At 38.9% G+C, this 19,388-nt stretch overlaps 1 protein-coding gene across 3 annotated transcripts in view; it reads left to right on the forward strand.

Moving 5' to 3' along the window:
- The window catches only part of LOC102054726 (N-acetylated-alpha-linked acidic dipeptidase 2), a 33,151-nt gene extending 14,970 nt beyond the window's left edge, over nucleotides 1-18,181 (forward strand). The window contains exons 12-19 of one of the 3 annotated variants that reach the window (XM_005434687.3): nucleotides 793-856; nucleotides 3,460-3,527; nucleotides 8,182-8,273; nucleotides 9,675-9,765; nucleotides 10,420-10,684; nucleotides 14,069-14,150; nucleotides 15,099-15,191; nucleotides 16,888-18,181. In XM_005434687.3, coding sequence (XP_005434744.2) covers nucleotides 793-856; nucleotides 3,460-3,527; nucleotides 8,182-8,273; nucleotides 9,675-9,765; nucleotides 10,420-10,684; nucleotides 14,069-14,150; nucleotides 15,099-15,191; nucleotides 16,888-17,077 — 945 coding nt within the window. In that variant the 3' untranslated portion in view covers nucleotides 17,078-18,181. The other 2 variants (XM_027798964.2, XM_027798967.2) reach the window with 2 other exon arrangements.
- Nucleotides 18,182-19,388: the final 1,207 nt, after the last annotated feature.

A 19,388-nucleotide genomic window follows, 5' to 3' on the forward strand; every position in this document is an offset into this window, starting at 1 on the left:
TAATTTCATTATGAAGTTATCAATTACCAATTCAATTTTTAGTTCACGTGACTTACAAATAATTAGCTAGGGTATAAACTGAATGAATCAAGTAACAATTACTAATCTAATTAGACTATCTATCACAAAGCCAAGACTTAGTAACGTACCACTTACTGATTAGAATATCAATTTCAAACATAATTACCAGTTTGCCAAAAATTAAACAAGTGTGTGTATATATTCACTATGAAAGCAATGCTTGGTTGACTCAAAACCGTCGGTCAAATCCTTTTTAATAGGAAATGTTAGTGCTTTGACTTACTCATTTTTGAAATGGAGGAGTGCAGAAATGACAGCAACACTTGGGTTATCAGTGTTAAAGTTGAGTTCAGTGCTTGGAGCTCACATGGATAACTAGGGATTAGAAGCGTGGAGGAATTCTGGCTGACCTCACAGTCACATGTTGCATGTTTAAAAAGCACTGCAAGTTCAGGGTGAAAATACATGTGTAACCTTAATTTACCCTGTTACGATGCTGCTCAGTAATTTTCCTGTTCCACCTTGCTCCTGTGTGATACAGCAGGCAGCACTGACATTCTTTGGATGTTTTCCACAACAAATTCAGTCCCAGAAAGCAGAATCAGATGCCCAGATCATTGACCCATCCTCAAGCATTAATATAATTAGTAAGTTACATAATGCTACTTATCCTGACTGGGTTCTTAAAGGTAATGCTGTAATAAACAGTGCACTTATGCCCTTGATGAAATGTCACTAATTGAAAGAATAATTACACTTTTACAACTCCAGGAAAATTCTAGAATCCTCCAGGAACGGGCGGTTGCTTACATCAACACAGATTCTTCTATAGAAGGTGCGTCCTTTGTTTTTAACTCACCTTATTTCACAGATGTCAATTTTAATAGCTCACTTTGTATTATTTATTGCATCCAGAGGTGGCAAACAGAAGATAGGTAATGCCATGTTCAAATACAGAGCTAAGTGGAGGGAGAAAACAGTTTAAATTGTCACGTGTCTTTCTTTTGCAAATAGCACCATCCATCCATGGAGCTGCAGCCCATGTATCTCACGTCCAGAATGTCTCCCCTGGAGGAGTTTAGTATTCTAATGAACTGAGTGGTCTGCATGTTAAACTCTCCCTTAACTACACTAGCTTTAATTTACAGCTACAGTTTTAATGTATGTCAGACTGCTCCTTGTCTGCTTGCCACTCCAGCTTCTTTCCTTGTGGAATTACAGTATTTGGGACACTAATTTATTACGATCTTAAGATGACTTGTGTCAAGACCTTAGGCTTACGTTTTGTGGGGGTGGGACCCATTTGGGTGCTTTGGGCCAACATGGTCACCTTTGTTCATCACTGTGAGCAGGGAAAATATGCAGGGAGTTTTGGGTGTATTATGGCAAGGCTTTTCTAGAAAAATAAGCACTGAAGAGTGTTTCACAAAATAACTGATCCACCGTTATTCCATTTCCTATGCCCTTCAGATTATGAGAAGATTCTGTCATACAGGAATGCTGCTTAGAAACTGGACTTTGAACTTTGGGCCCAACACTATGACCTGAATCACAAAATCCTTCTTAAATTATTCTGAGCTTTATTACAGAAGGACTTCATTTGCTGTTGTCTGTGCCAAAATAACAGTCGGTGGAGTCCTGGGTCATAACCTCAGTTATTTAGGGCATTGCTCTTCCCATGTTAAACCCAAATTATATGGGCTTAAAGCGTGTGAATAAAATGGATATCAACAGACATATTTAATCCTGTCAGCTGAAAATTTTGTCTGTCATGAAAGGACTGGGAAGAAAGAAAAGCTAAACCCAGTTTCTAAATGCTTGGTTGGAGTTGGGGTATAGGGAGGGTTAGAGCTGTTCCTTCAATTATGCAGCCTACATGCTGTGTAAAAAGTAGAGCAGAATTTCACGCCTGGAAGATTTCACGAATGAAATAATAGCTTTAGAACTGCTTCATATTCTCAGCATGGATTCTAACACATATTTTTTAGCTGGTTTGCAGCCAAGGTGCTGCTGCCTTAACAATTTACTTCTAAAGCTTGATTATTCAAACATGTCTCTTGCTTTATGCATTAAAGAAAATGTGAAAGTAAAACCACTGGAAAAGAAATATGTAATAAGGAAAAGAACACTATATTTAGTGTACTGGTTTAATTTTCTTGGAGATCTTTCACCTGACTGAGCATTAAAGTCCCCTGTAGAGCCATATCATCCACATACTCCGCCGATTGTTTATCATCATACATTCTCCACGGCACTTTTTATGCTATGTTTTGGACAGAAAATTACTTTGGTTAATTGTCCTTTAGCAATGAAAAGAACAACAGTAGGTCATCCTTCCGAGCACTTTTGTGACTTTAATTTCCAGTTCTTAAACATAGCCTCTCCTTGGAAACATCGTTAACATTATCTAGTATTTTTTCCATCGCTGTGGGGTTTCCTGTAATTGTCAGTCTAGTCCTCATGTGAGTATACGCTGTGCAAAAGATGACACAAAGGCCTAAAGCCATATCAAAACTTAATAACTGTGTTACCTGCTATCTTAAGTTTTATGATGTTCCAGCCTTGACATCCCTTTTCCCCTCTCTGTTGTTACCTGTATTTGAGGGCAGAGGTGTTTGCCCAGCTGCTACCTGGTGGCTGTAGTCTGTAGAGAAGACGCGTTTACACTCCTGCCTGCCTCGAAAGTGGCGATACTTTCTTTCCGGTGGGACTTTTGCTGCTGTAACTGATAACTTTGGCATGAGATACTTACCTAGCTCAACATAACCTGCAGGCAGTGTGGAAACTTCATGGGTGTAAAGTGTAGAAGCCATGGCATAGTGGCAAAAGGAGAGGTTTAGGAGACAGTAGATGAAAACATTGCATCCTTGTTGCTTCCTATTTGAAAAATATAAAATGCCAAATCTCTTGCAAGTGTTTTAGATGACCTGTCTTTCAGACACAGTCTGCAAAAACATTGAGAAAAAAACTCTTTATGATAAGAGAAGAAGTAGCTGCATTGAAATACTTTTTAAAACATCTTGCAGAGAATATGTCTTTACTCCTGCACAGTTCCTGAATGCGCTAGCTTTATTTTCAACATCCTACAAAAAGTAGGATGTTACACTGCCTTCTGCTTAACACAAGCTTTGGGGAGCGTATGAGTGACAGGGTCTTGTAGCTAATGAGGGTTAGTTAGGCATATTTTAGAACTATGGGAAGGCTTAATTACATTACTGTGTATGTATGAAAACCAATGTACATTGTCCTGTAGTAGCAGTAGCTTATACAGTATGACCAAGTAGCCTATTTCTGTATATATTCTGAGGCAAGGTCTAAATTCCTGCCTTGAAATCAAGAAGTTTGTCTAACAAAAGGACTGCAGGGTTTAATACATTAAGAAGATAATGCCACTGCTACACAAAAGGGAAAACATCAATGTCTTTATTTCATTTTCAGGTAACTACACATTAAGAGTTGACTGCACCCCTCTTCTCTACAAACTGGTGTATAATCTGACCAAAGAGGTACAGAATAAGAGTGTCTATTATTTGTGACTTTCTGAGAATGTAAACCTGCAGGTTTATTGGAAAAAGTCAGATTACTGAATAATATTGGATTTATCTTATTGCTGTGCTGGAAGAATCTTGATTCCACCAAAATCAATAGCAAACCATCCCATTAGTGGTAGACTGTGCAGGCTCCCAGTCCTTCAGTATTCTTAGAAAGACTGAAATGTGTCACTGGCATAAGTGGAATATTATTTTCAATATATAGTAAAAATGATAATAATAACAACAAGATAATAAAACACTTGAGCAAAATCTGTTCTCTAAAGTGATAAGCATTCAATGAAATAGATTGCATTTTAAATTTCCATTTCATGTGCAAAAGAATGTCTATTAATTTTCACACTGGTTAACTACCGCTTTCTTTCTGTCTGTTCCCCCTGAATTCCCTTCCGGAGCTCTCTCCCTGAGCCCCTGAAATACTGTCATAAAGACTGAAGAACCGAGCAGGTTTTGTAACCTGCCAGCGGTATGGATCTGCGTGATTACAAGTGCTCTAACACAATGACTGCATTGCTTTCACCTTTCAGGATTAATTATAAGGCTGAAAGATTGTGATCCATTAAAGTATGAAACTTCATTGGCTGCATGAGGAGTTACCCAGCTTAGGCACCTAGTGTGAGCCGTGGTCACTATCCTCAGATCTGGATTCACCTCAGTTCACAGAGGATATCTCTGTCTTGACTGAAGCAACATAGGCTCCCTTTAAAGGCAATGGGTAGAAATAGGCACCTTTGGGATGAGATACATTTGACCAAATGTGGTTGCCTACTCTTGTGCATACAGGACTCTCCACCTGTTTTTCCCCTTGATATTAAGGGAACCCAGGTGACTTGGTCCAGTGTAAAAATCTACACTGTAATGGCACTGGTAGGATGACTTCAGCTACTAGTCTCCCATCCCACTAGATGCATTCATCCTAAGTTATATTCAAACCCAGTACATGGTTTTTTTTTTAACACTGGAAATGGCATGGTTTGAATCTGGGGAGGTTTATCTATGCTATTCCCATGGTTTTCTTTTCCTTTCTACATTTTATTTTCTTATCAGCTTTTCCGATCTTACTCTTTCTTCCTCGCTGGGCAAGAAGCTGTGCTTGTTCAAACGTTAGCTGTAACACTTTGCACACTGAAGGGCATTTTGCCTATAAAAATTGCCATGTCCCTAGTGCTGCAGGGCCCCTGGATAAAATAATTTACTTTCTATCTGCAGCAATCCACTTACCCAGGGATATGTTTTCCTGCAAAATATAAAATACTCAGGGCTAAAAATAGCACCTTACTCTTGATCATCAGTCAACTATTCAACTATTGCTGGATTCGAGTAGAAAACTTCCATTGAAGTACCATACAAAGTACTTGAGACTGGATTTTTTGAAAATTTTCCTATTGTATTATTTAAGTTTTAACAATAGAAGTTTAATGTAAACAATAGAAAACCTGACAACTATTCCGTAATTCCATGCTGTCTCCCAGCTAGAAGTACATTACATTCATCTATGTTTTTCATAGCTCCATTTATAAAGGAGATGATTTTATGGTAGAGAGTTGTCAGTGAAAAGTGTGACTGTTTCATGGGCTCCTGTTGGAACATCTTAGATCATTTTTCTTCTGTTTGTTGTGGACAAAACCCTCAACTACTTTTGTTTTCTGTTGTTCCACAGAGTAGGATTCTGCAACAACATTCTGTTTCTCGGATGTTCTCTGTTTTCTGTACATAGTCAAAGAGCATTTTCCCCAGTTTTATCATATTGTCTCTGCCCAAAGAATCTCATCTGAAATCCTTTTTTTAATTTTTACTCATTTTTTTTCACAGTCTTTCTAAATAAATGTGAGGTACTCCTTGCCACATTTCTCTAGAGGAGTGTGTTCCTCTTTTTTTTTTTTTTTTTTTTTTTTTTTTTTACAGCTAAACCTGGAACCACCTCTCATCTTTTTGAAAAATAAAATCATGGTTCCATTTCTACAGTGATTCAACACTATAGTTTTCATTCTGAACCACCTTTTGTTTACTAGGGCGGATGTGTCACTAGTGATCTCAAGTGATCCATTCCATAAATCACAGGCTGTGAAATCTTTCTCTGAAACACTTCCACTCTTGAACTTTTCTGTAAGATCATTCCTAGAGATTGTTGGAATTTTCTCAAGGAAAACGGTGTTTTGATGGACTCTTTGAGAGAAGTCAGGGATACCAATGGGCGTTTGCTGAAGGACCATGTCTAGCTAGAACACCATTTTTGTTGGCATAGAAACCTGTATACAGATGATTGATACACTGTATGTGGCACATCTTTTACTGGGCTCCCTGCTTCTAGCATCACAGAATAAAATTCATTTAAGGGTTTTAATGTCTTTATTCTCCAGGTCTAAAAATTCTAGTGAATTGGATCAGGAAAAGAGGGAGAGAAACTAAAGCAATAGCTAGAACAGGGAAGCTCTGCTTTGCAGAGGGATCTGCTTAGGTGTTTTTTTTTATTTGTTTCTTTGTTTTTGTTTTTGTTTTTTTCTTAATTCACTTGCATTTAGGTAGCCTCTTATAAAGATAACCAAAGACTACATTCTGTACCTTTGGTAATAAGTTGTGTCCTTTCCACTAATCTGAAAAAAACCCACCTGATTTCTGGAAGGGCTGGAAGGACCAAGGCAGAGTGATTATATTCTTAGTTTTGCTATTTCAACTGGAATGCATTTGGGTTTGGATTACATTGGGAAGCTAGATATACACATCAAAGGCTCAACCAATTAAATCTTTGCATATTGTGGTTGTTATTTTCTGGAACAGGCATAGTGAGAAGTCCTATCCACCTCAGGAGTCCTAGTTAATTCTTGGAAACAGCACAAATGGTACTAAAATGTTCCGTATGCTTTGTATTAGGCTTTTGCATGGGATTGAGTTTCATGCAGGAAGCCCAGTATGTGAGAGAAGGTTAGTGCAGGTGTGGGTGATTATGTATGTCCAAAGTAAAATCATTTCTGTTCACGTTAAAGAGTCTAACATCCAACTATCCAACATCCCAAGATCTCTTTACTCTTCTTATTTTCAGTGAGCCACTCCTCACCAAAAATAAATTAGCGTATACATGAAGTGTTGTCTTTCAAGGAGTTCTGCATTCAGGTGTGGTCCTTAGCATACAGATGGGACATTTAGCTGCCGACAAGTCTTTTTTGGCCTCTCTCTACTACTAGGCTTTAGACAATTGCTCACCACCAGCTGGTGTCTGCAATGGATCATTTCCAATTCCTCCATTCTGATCATCACTTCTTTGTATTTATACTTAAAGGACTCCGCATCTTCCCTTGAGGTAGCAGCAAGCTTATGCAGATTCTACGTTTGGATCTGAGTCAGGGCAAATAGTATGTTTTACTAGGCTCTCAACGGTGTATGAAAAAGCTGGCCAATGGTTTTAACATGACCAGAGCTGTCAGAATAACATCTCTGCCAGAGCATGGAGCGCTTCTATTCCCATATGTCAGAGTTCAACTTGCTCTTATCAATGTGCCATTTCCAATTTAGCCCTAGAATTTGACCCCAGTGCCCTAAAAATTACAGCAGTCAAGCAATTGCTTCACAATTTGTTATTTTTCTGCTAGTTGCTGACATAATCTCAGAGGTCAGAACTCCGGATTTTCAATTTGGAGTCTGTATATTTTTCAATGCAGAATTTAAGTCTCAACAATACTGCGGGACCATGTATGTAGCCATGAACATTTATGCTTTGTATTCTTTGGGGAAAAAAAATTCCAAACCTCTGCACGTCATGACCGATCGTATATTTAAAGGACTATGTCTATTAAAGTTCGTTTAAGTGTAAATGGAGACCAGGGCCAGAGTCTTGATCTATTTTTACCTCTGCCACAGATTTTCTAAGAGCTTGGGTCAATTAATTTTATACTCTTTCATAGTTTTGCTGTCTGTATGATGACTGTACTAATACTTTTTCCATCCTGGTTATATAGCTTTTCAATTTTTTTTAATGGAAGGGTGGGGCCTACATCTGTGCGTATGGTGTCTTGCACAATGATTGTCCAGTCCTGTTTGAGTCCCCTTGGCATTGCTGTAATATAGTTAATGATGGGTTTTGACCCTTCCTTCTAGCACAATGCTTTCGTACCCTTCCTATAGAAAAAGCAGTCAAATTTCAAGCTTAGTCTGTTGAGACAATATTGCTGCTGCACAGGGCAAACCTCCACAGGGTTTGAGCTGTCATCTTCCCTTGCCTGCTGGAAGGAAAGCAACTGGGGCATCCTGGCTACTGGAGTAGCTCTGTGTTGTTATGTGTGTGTGTACATGCACAGTGCTATCGGGTGGTAAGAAGTCCTAGAAATCACTGGGATCCACTTTTCCCAGAAGTGGATGACCTCCAGCTAGTGTCATTGAACTTTTAACCTGCTCTTCCCCACTGTCCGTGGTTAGTTCCAGACAAGTGCCTTTGAGATGCTTTCTGTGGTTGGGACCCATAAATGTATGTAACAAATGTAAATAGTGTATGTGTACATCCCTGCATGCAGCAATGCTGTAGATTAAGAATGATGCAGATAGCTGTAAAGGTCTCGTTTGATAATTAATTGAGTTAAGGTTACTTCCAATGAGATTATAATATTTTCCTCTCCAGATTTTAAGCTCTGATGAGGGTTATGAAAACAAGTCTCTTTATGAGAGTTGGCTTGAGAAAGATCCTTCAACTGAAAATAATAGCTATCCCAGGTAAGTTGTTAGTCTGTTTTTTCTTTCCTGATATTTTAATCATATCATGGCATGGCTACTCTCCAGAATTTTTCAAGATGTGCTATTGATGACAGCAATACAAAGCCTTTTAGTACAAGGTGACTCTGTAGCAATATCTTTTAAAGTAAAATAAAACAAAAAATCTATTACTTTTTTTTTTTAATAATGGTGACATCTAAGTGTGCTATAAAATGAAACCTCACACTTTTTAAAGGCCTTTTATTAGTAGAAAAGCAATTTGGAAAGCAATCAAAAAAGAGCAGGGTAGTTTAGTCACCCTACTTGATGAGATAATATCGAAATCGTAAGGATAAGCAAATGCTCACGTGAAAGAAACTGCCTGGAGTGGTTATTAAAAAGCTCTTATTCTTTGTGTATACAATGGATGTAAATGTAATACATTACAAATCTATAACTGAGGGTATTAAGACTTCATGTGTGAAGGTATTAAAATGCCAAAACACTCTTTGAACCTATGACTCACGGGGCTAAATCTTATGCGCAATGTGGCATTCCTCACGTAAGGTAAACAGGACTGCCCCTTGGTGTGATCAGATCAAAATATTCTGCTTGTACTGCCCTGGCTTTCAGGCCCTGCTAAAATGAGTTTCTAGATTCATTAGACTCCTTGGGATTTCTTCCTCTTGAAAAAGCTACCGGATCTAATCTTTGTCAGTTGATACAAGTAGTTCTTTGTTGATATTTATACTAACAGAACTTTTGGTGGAACAGAAGAAACTTTTTTCTTTTTTTTTAGTTGAGAAACACCAATTATTCAGCAGATAAACCTGGAACTTAATATAAAATTTAAATAAATATTTGAAAATACTTAGAATATTACATCTGTCTTTATAATTATTTTCCTCTGTCTTTCCACACCTACCCAGCAGATGGCAGTATTTACTTGTAAGTAACCAGTTGTGGCTCCTGCATTGGAAATTATTCATCAGTCTTTGATTCTGCTGTGGAATATGCTAAGGATATAAACACATCTGTCTTTACACATATTGCTGCCCAAGTCATATTAGTTTGGAAATAAATGATTAATGTTTTAAGATTGCAGAGGCATGTCAGATACAATTTTATGGCTCTTGTGCATAATGTGTACTTTTATTTTTTTTAAATGTGGTCAGTCTCATAATCAGAATTGCTACCTTTAAAAGATCTTCCTAGCATTATTGGATACTGAATTAATGTGGTGGAATAAAATTAGAGTAATTAAGCTTGCCGTTCATCTAGTCTCTTTATCTTACTGGTGTCCCTCATGTGCCCTCCAGAAGAACTGACCCCCATTTCTTTGAAAAATCTCCATTTGACATACATTACTACCATACCGTACAGTAAGTGCTCTCACTAAGATGTTGTCTTTTCTACATGTAGAATAAACAAGCTGGGATCAGGCAGTGATTTTGAAGCGTACTTTCAACGACTGGGAATTGCATCAGGCAGAGTCCGTTACACCAAGAACAGGGTAAGTCTTCCAGATTACTTGAAGAAGTTGGATAGTGTTGAGCGGTCATCTTTTAAAAGCATTTATTCATTATTAATTAAAAAAGCTTCGAAGAATCTTTGAATGTTTTCTATATAAGTGTCATTTGTTAATTGAGGAAGAAACCTAAACGTCTGGAGAATAAAACTTGTTACAGTGATGTGTATATTCTGTAGGCTGTCAAGTTCACAAAAAGGTATTTATAGAATCTGATTGGAGGTGTATATGTAATTCCACCATGCTACTAACAGGTCCCTCAATATCCAGATTTTCCCTGATTGTGTTCAGAAATAACTACACAAGATAAAAAGGGGCCGTGATTGAGAACTGCAATCCCAACCCCCAAATTGTTTTAATTTTTAGTGAAGGCAATCTCTGTACAATGGAACGGAGGGCAGGTCTGTGTAGATAGAAGGAAGGAAGCCCACCCAACCTTGTGCAGCAGTCCATGGATTCAAATTGGTTTCATTTCTTAAAATGAACAGACAAAAATGGAAGGATAGTAAATTGTGTTTTGTAGCAATTAGCATTTTTGATTTGGAAACTGTCCAAAACATCATAGTTGTTGATGATCAATACATCCCTTAACTGCAGTTAGCATATGGGGCACTGACAAATTTGCTTGCTCTTTTACAGAAAGCAGACAAGTTCAGCAATTATCCTGTTTATCACACTGTATATGAGACCTTTGAGTTAGTGGAAAAATTTTATGACCCCACCTTCAAGAAACAGCTAACAATTGCCCAGTTACGAGGCAAACTGGTTTATGAACTGGCAGATTCCCAGGTCATTCCATTCGACTGTAGAGATTATGGAGAAGCCTTAAAAGAATACAGTAATAGAATTTATAAATTGGCCAAGAAACATGAAGAACAGCTGAAATCTTACAAAGTATCATTTGGTGAGTAATAACCACAAGACTATTTCTTAAGTGCATTAATTAGAATCATGCAGAGGCACGTTATATCTGTTACAGCTTTGAAACCTGATTCCTTCCTTAAGTGTTTCAATTCTACCATCATGATAAAGCAGGGTTTTTCTTCCTAAACATAACACAGACTTAACACATTGTAGACGCACATTAACCTCATGTGTAGACGAGAGGGTTATAAAAATTTTCATGCATATTATTAATGATGAGCATTATTACAGGGCTCATGAACAGTCATGCACCTCAAATGCAGTATAAAGAGATACATCAGCCTGCTTCTCACTTTCCTGCTTAAAAAAGAAGACAAGTTAAACGTTTGTGGGAACTGCCTAGAACTTGAAAGACACAGGTGCTCATTCTTCCTCAGCCAAAGACTTCATCTGACCCTGGAAAACTTGCTTACCATCTGTCTCAGTGCCTGGTTACCACTTTTAGTCCACAGGAGCACTTGTCTAACTCCTCTGCATAAATATATCCGTTTGCTGAGCAGCTGAACACCTTGCAATGAAGCATATAAACAGCCTGAAGCAGCAGGATGCTCTGCAGCCCAGGCTAGGGGAGCTTCCACAGTAATTTTTCTTTCTCTCCATCTCCCTCCTTTTTTATTTCTTGCCTCATTCCTCCCTTGTGTTTCTGTACCAAGGAGGATTTTTAGTCAGTGCTAATTCACTTGCTATCTGATGGACCCATGGTTCAGAGATATAGACTATTTTTTTGGCAATGCAGTACTCTTTGGTTTGCGTGAAACATTAGAGGCAACTCAAACTGATTCTTTCTTTGGGGAAAATGAAAACTTATGTTTAAAACTTCATGTAATGAGTTAGGTGAAAAATTTTTGACTATTTTGAAAAGACATTGTTTTTTGTAAAAAGGCCACTCGAGACAGAGGAAGCTTTGTGTGATGGATCATTTGGTCTGAGATTTTGCGTGACACAAGGATTTATTACAATATGTTCCTGTGTTTACTGCAGCACATCTTGTAAGGAAACATCAAATCTGGAATTTTTTTTTTTTGCAGTAGTAGAACATCTACCAAAGTTTCTGTTAAATCTTTATTTTCATTGTTTGAGTTTCTTTCTCATTTCAGATTAGAAGTTGCTCAAACTACCTTCTGACCAATACAGCTATTTTTGTTCCTTGATTCTAGAAGCAATCTTTTTTTTTTCTTCTCCCCCCCCCCCAATGTCACTTAACTCTCTCCTTAATAACTTTTTAGAGGTGTCATTTTGACCAGTTTTTTACAAGGCATGTTTTTCTATCTTTTCATTATTTTCATGGCTCTTCTTTGATACCTGCTTAGTTTAAAGTTATTTTTAAATAAAACTATAATTTTTAATTTTTGTTTATTCTATTTTACCAGAGTACATTAAAATATATAGGCAGTTTTTACAATACTGTGAAGTGGAAGATGTCCCTGCCCATGGCAGGTGGATTAGAACTAGATGAGCTTTAAGGTCCCGTCCAACCCAAGCCATTCTATGATTCTATGACTCAAATTAATTTCACTCAGCGTTTTCATAGAATTGCCTCTTGAACAACACTGCATGTCAGAAAATTGTTAATTAACCCTGAATAAATCGTTGTCCTTCAATAATAGATTAAGGTTTTTATTTGCCTTTGGATTCACATTTTCAGCTGTTCTGCAAAAATGAAGGCTGGAAACCTTTTTTCATAAAATACGTACTTTTAGTCATATACTACCAGGAGCTAAGGTTTGCAGGGAAAAAAAAAAAAAAAAAAGAAATGTTGTGTTATTTTCTAAAATAACCAACACTAACAACACTAAATAGCCAGTGAACATAAGCGCAAATTCTCTTACGTATTTTCAGATTATCTTTCTTTTTTGTCTTAAATCCCCTCCTACTGATTCTGAAATACAATCTGTTGCCATGATATAGCCATGATGTCAGCAGGGCAGAACTCTGTCCTCTGGTAAACTTGTAACTATTGCCACCATCGTGGTCAGGCGCAAATTCTGACCCTGACAAGGTGATGTGGGTCTGCCTATACTGCAGCCTGTAAACAGCTTGCGTACGTAAAATCTGTGCTTCTAATTACATAAACTAAACAGAAATATTAATACAAAAACCAGCAAGTGTCGGCTGGTGATGAATAAAAATGTTTGCTAGAAACAGAAGAGCAAATGAGACTGCAGAACAGCTTTCAATAGTTCTGGGAACAGAAAGCCTGTCACTAAATAATGTGATAAATCTACAGAAAGCCTATTACACTAAAATAGTGCGATAAATTTATAAACAGTCAAGGGCCGTAGTTGCCAACAGAGGACTGGATTTTGGAGATGACCTAATCTTATGCCTTTATTCCTGTATGGTCAAAGAGAGGATACTCTGGTTTACATAAAGTTTTCTGAAACTTGTAGGCAAAATGTGCAAGTTGTAAACCTTCCTTTTTATAATTGAGTTGATTTCAGTAAGGCCCAAAGTTCTTCTGGTAACACTTACCTGTTACTTATTCTACATAAATTACTTGCATAAATTGATACTTTTCCCAGGCCTGTATTAAATTAGACCCTTCCGCAGGAAAATCGTCACAGCTGAAACCGTCATTACAAAGAAAAGCCTGCTGCTTCTTTGGCTAAGTTATTCCACACGGCTTGGCTGTACTGCCAGGAACAGAGCAGGAAAAAGCAACCGACTGACCCGCCAGCCTGCCTACACACAGTCAGGCATAGCAGGCAAAATCCCGGGATGCGAGTGTCAGCTCTGCGGGATGCACGCAGGGTCGTGGCAGAGACACCTGTGATGCTGTGACTAGCGCACGCGTAGCGCCGGCACAGGACTTGGCTGCTTTAGTCTACCTGGTCTGTCCCTGTGTCCCCTGACAGCTGTGTCTTTTATGCCTTGCCTAATACTATTCCACATACATATCGCACTCTTCTGTTATGGTATGAATAGGACGTAACGTTCCAAGAGGGAAATCCTGCTGTTCTTCCACAGCCTGCTGGAAGAGCTGGTAGTTTTGATGTAAGTCAGGCTTTTTATACCTAAATGCTGCAGTGCGTCCCTTTGGTAAAAAAGGAAACTGCAGAGTTCTCCATCTGCAGTGCGAGCCAGTCTTTTCCTTGCCAGGCGGAGGGAAGATGCATACTTATGAAAGCTTTATCAAACATTCTGCTTTATTGTTGGCCTCATTGCACAAGGTCTTTGTCTATTCCTGCTAGTAGTGCAGCTCTTTAAAGTCTGCACTAGGCAAACTAATGAATTATGGAAACACAACAAAATTAATGCAATTATATAAGCAAAACAAAAGTAGTTTTTCTCCCACTGGGCAACTGAATGTATATTTGGCTCAATAGATACTCTGAAGTTGTTCACAGAGTCCTTCCTTTTCTAGATCCTCTTTTTTCCGCAGTGGTGAACTTCTCAAAAGCTGCTGCTGAATTTCACAGGAGACTTGAACAAGTTGACAAGAATGAGTAAGTCTGAAAATAAATAAATAAATAAATATATTTATATATGTATATCGGCTTTAGGTAGCTAGGGTGGCACTTCTTTCTTTCCAGTCACTACACGAGGAGTCTCTCTGATTAGTGTAGAACAGAGCCCTTGAACTCTGAGACAGGCAATATCTGCCAAGATGAATTTGCTTCTCATGATAAATAGTATCAGTTCTAAAGCTTATTACTAGTACCAGATTATCATTAAAATTATTGTAATACATAGAAAGGTAAGTAGCAGTGAAAGTTAAAAGTTGGACTGAGGTCTGTGTTTAGATACCTACACTTGAGTGGTGTGGGTGATGCCAGAATCTGTACTTTCAGCACACCTCAAGGAGACAGGGTAATGCTTCGGATTATCTAAGATATCCATATGATGCTTGCAAACCTAAGGGCCTATGGGACTCCCATGCCCTCTGAGTGCAGCGGCTGGAGGCACTAGGTGCTCCTTAGGCACCTAGTGTGGTACCAGATGTTCAGGCAACTGAATCCCATTCTTAGTATGTTACTGCATAGACTAGAGCAGGAGTTTGGATACTTGGCTTGTGAGCAACACTTGGCTTACGGGTGGACACCAAAATCTAGCTATCTTCATCTTGCCTAAATCTCAGCCTTCCTCTCCCACCCGTTAAGTGGGATGTGTCTAGTGCCATTTAGTACTAAGCAAGTATCTGACACTCTCAGAAAGTCTCCCATTTTATTTTGCATGGTATGAAAACTTGTAGTTGAGTTTTCTAAGACTGAAATCCCAATGCATTAATACAACGTATTAAATATCTCCATTTGCAAATCCTCGTCCTTTTTCAAACCGTAGAACATCTTTTTCTCTTTTTTTTTTTTCTGTCCAAAGAAGAGAAAAAGTGTTTAAATAAAACTGTGAAGTCATGTTGCCTCATTGTGTGAAATGTCTGTCTCCGTTTTCTGCAGTCCAGTTGCAGTGCGAATCATGAACGATCAGCTGATGTTTCTAGAAAGAGCTTTCATTGATCCTCTTGGCTTACCAGGAAGGAAGTTTTACAGGTGAGGGAACAAGTTTCTTGACCAGCTGTCTAAGGCACTGTATTTTTGCAGGTGAACCCCAGCCTCACTGACTGGTCAGTTGAACTGCTCTATAGGCCTCATATAGGAATTACAGCTCAAAAGGTTCTTTTAGGCACAATCCAGTGAGTAGCGGACTTTGTTTATAACCCCCAAGGAGAACTTGGCTGCACCAGTCTTGTGGTGCCTAATTCCTCTTCTTGGGTCTGTCACTCTTTTTATTAGCCATTATGCTCTGTGACTTTTACTTGCAGGTGTGTAGTACTACTTCTGTTCACCACTTGCTCTTTTGAACTTGCACAAAGTGAGGGTTGAGTGGTGAATCAATTGTACTGAAAAGAACGGAGAAACAAGGGTAAAGTAAAAAGCAGAAGAGGATGAGAACAGATGTGTAGTGAGAGTCAGATGAAGAAAGAAGTCCAGAAGAGTGAGCTTGGAGAGAGTCCTTTGAGCACAGGACAGATAAAGGCCCATGAACTGCGCTGCGGTCCCATCTGTCCCAGCTTTGGCTGCTTCTATGGATGCTCCTATTGGCTTAAATCATTAGCTAGTTATTCCTGAAATATTCTTTCTACAAGCACATAGGCCAGGAGAAAGGCAATGTTTGCTGCACCACCATACCCTTTATAGAAACCCAGCGCATTTATTAGTAACACTTTCCAGTGTCAGGTGTGACTACCTCACTTTACGCTCTTATCCCCCTTTTGCCAACGAATGGATATCTCCGACTCACTGATTGATGGCTTTCACACCAAGCCAGAAGTCCCTCAGGCAGGTAGAATCGGGAATCACACTTGCATCCTCCTAGGATAAACTGTTGTTCGCACTTTTGGAAGAATGAAATGGTTGTTTTCTACCGTTCCTCTTGTTGGGTGTTAGATATCATTTAGAGCTGTCTGGATTTTTAGTTATTTTTTTTTACTTGCTTCCATTTATTAACATCGTTTTAATGTTTATTTTTATTTGGGAGGACTCTTTCACATCCTACAAATGTGCTTTGCTACTTCATGTGAAAAAAATAAATTTAAAAGCAGATCTGCAACTATTCATTGTTTAAGAAAAAAAACATACCTAAAATAAAATTGATAATTTTGCACAGTTCAGTTCCACTATGCAATATGATCACTTCTTCTCTGAAGAATTCATGCTTTTCTCAAGAATTCTCCCATAGACCCCCCCCTCTCCCCCCCCCCCCCACACCCCCCACACCCCCTCTTTTTACATTTCTTTCCCAGATCTGCTGACCATCATCCTGCCTAGGGGGGGGTTTGAGGTTTCTGTTCCACTTCTCATGTACGGCCATAACTACTTTTATTCCCTGTTCCAGACTGTTGCATTAGTTCAACAGGTTTGTTGAGCTCCCATTTTCAAAATTTGAACAAGGTTTCATTCCTAATTAGACAAATGTGTCATCTCTTCCCAAGGAGAAGTCTATCTGTCCTAAATCTGTGCCCTTTCCCACAGATTTTGCCATTGGGGCTGCTTTCTCCTGTTTTTTTAAAGACAGGTCCAGCTAGATTTCCTGTGTATCTATTAAGTTTTGATCTTGATGAGATTCATGGATGGTTTATGTAGCACACATACAGTTCCCTACAATGAACACCCCCCCACACACACACACCCTCCGTTAATGGTTACTTTTATTTAGTGCAATTTTATGTTCCTTCTTTCCCCCCAGACATATTATCTTTGCCCCGAGCAGTCACAACAAGTATGCTGGAGAGTCCTTCCCGGGGATCTACGATGCCATGTTTGATATTGAAAGCAAAGCGGATCAGCGTGAAGCCTGGGAAGACGTCAAGAGGCAGATTTCCATCGCGGCCTTCACTGTGCAGGCAGCAGCAGGGACACTGAAAGAAGTAGCATAGGGTGATGGCTTCGAAAAGCTCAAACAGCAAAGTCTGAAGCGCAGTGTAGTCAGGCTACTACAGTGAGCCAGTCTCTCCTGACTGCCTACTGTAGCTGCTTTGCCAACCTTCTGAATGCACGTAAGTGTGCTGGCAGGGTGAGCAGGAGCTCCGTGTACCAGAGAACTCCTGAGTTAGAAATTACTGCTTCTCTGATACTGACAAAGCTGTAGGTTTAAGAACAATCCTAAGTGGAAGCAGATTTTTTTTTTTTTTTTTGGGGGGGGGGGATGGTGAAGAGAAGGAAGAATCAGTTCCCAATTAGAGTTTTCTGAAAGATCAACCAATTTTGAGGGCCCATTATTTTGGATGTCCAATTAAAAACAAGTTATTGCCAAGCTACCTGTAACTCTTGTCTGGAGCAGTGATCAATGGAACATTTTTCAAGAGAAAAAATACACTTCTCAGCATGTGCATTTTTCTTGTTCTGATAACTATTTCTATAATATAGGATATTCAAAGGCATCTCTGTATTTCAGAATCTATTCTGCAGGACTGGTGAATGCTCATTACACTGATTTGCTTTCTTTTCCTGAAAAAAAAAAAAAAATAAATACTGTCCCTCCTGCTGATTGCCAAAGTACTACTAACCATTCTTGATAATCAGAGAAAACAGCTGCTTATATGCAGAAATCCAAAAGCATTTTCTTGGGGAGTGAGTGTCCATCCCTCTAAAAGTCACTGTGCACTCCTTTATTTACACTTTGGAAATTAAAGATTTCAGGGGGAATAACCAAAAGCTGACATCCTTGCTCCTTGTGGCACTTTTGTTCCTATTTTTTCTTGCGAGATCTCTTCCATGCAGATGCCTTCTTTCCAGCTGAGGGAGCTGGAGGACATTGTCCCCATGAGGGCATGGGGCTTGAGGTTATTCTGTCTGCAGGTAAGACCTGCAGAAAGTTTCCCATCAGGAACTGCTTTTACATTCAAAGAGAAACTGAAATGCATGAGAAGAATAATTCTACAAAATGTTAATTTGTAAAAAATGTGATTCTTGCTTCGTTTTCCCCTTAAATGTATTTCTCATCTACATGCTTTACAACTAATAAAATTGCTAGAATTTTATTGAATCACCTTTCAGTTTGTGGGAGCTGATAATAACCAATTTCTTCTCTTATGTAAAATATATTACAGTTTTTCTCACAACTTTAAATTGCACCAGGTTGTGGGAATAAAATTCTTTTTGTTTTATGGGGAATAGAACAGATGTGGTACTAAAAAAGACAGAATTAGAGGAACAAGACAATTGCTAGGCTACAGGAGCTGTTCTCATCTCAAATGCCTTGAATTCAGACAAGGGAACAAGAAATTACTATAGTTCAGTCCTTTGGGAAGTTGTTTGGGGGGGTGTATGCCACCAAGAAGAGAGGCTTTCATTGGCATCACTTCCAACAAGCCTCTCTGAAAGAGAAAGGACTGTGTAACTATGGATGTTGTGTTTATAAGTCACTATTGGATTGCTTTTTGCAAATGAAGCCGCCTGCACATGAGGAGGAAATGGCACTTCCACAGTCCATGCTTTACCTCTTCTGTTGGAAAAAGTAGTGCTTAGCTGACCTGGTCAGCATGCACGTAAGAGACATAATTCGTCAATGCCGAGGACACCAGAACAGTGACTAGATTTTTGTTGTTCTCTTTACTTCTGGCTGACTGGGGCCACTCACAGTTATGAAGTTGTTAATCTCCACATCTGTAGCTTAAGGTGTTTCTGAAGGATGCGGTACCTTGGGAACGGTGACTGGTACGTAACAACACTGGTTTTTCTTCGCTTTTCCTGAATCCCCCACTCCTCCTGCTCCATCATAACTATCTGTTAACTGCAATGGGCTGTAACTGCATGTGCCCCAGGGGAGGGTTAGGATATTTGGATGGTGGAAAAAAGCCACTAGTGCCTTTTTCCTTGTGAACAGCAGTCAGCTTTGGATCTGTCAGTGTTCTCTGCCATAGGATCATCAGAGGGTAAGACAAAAAAGGAATTTCACGTAAAAGGGAAATATCTGACAAAGTGTGCTTCCTCCTGCATTTACAGAAATCTCTTTAATAGTATAAACCAGTGAACAAATGTTTCACCAGTAAACATACTTTTTTGGTGGTAGTTAGCCTTTGAAGTTCTGTGCCATTACCTTGCTGCTGCAAAAGATATCTCTTCTTGTTTTGTGTGCAGTTTGAAGCTGTAAGAATAAATTACAGCTCACATCAGGCTGAATGCACAGCCGGCATAGATTGCTTTGTTCTTCTCAACTTAATTGATAACTGTATGAATGTACAATTC

This window comes from Falco cherrug, chromosome 2 (assembly GCF_023634085.1).
Source record: "Falco cherrug isolate bFalChe1 chromosome 2, bFalChe1.pri, whole genome shotgun sequence".
Classification (NCBI taxonomy): Eukaryota; Metazoa; Chordata; class Aves; order Falconiformes; family Falconidae; genus Falco; species Falco cherrug.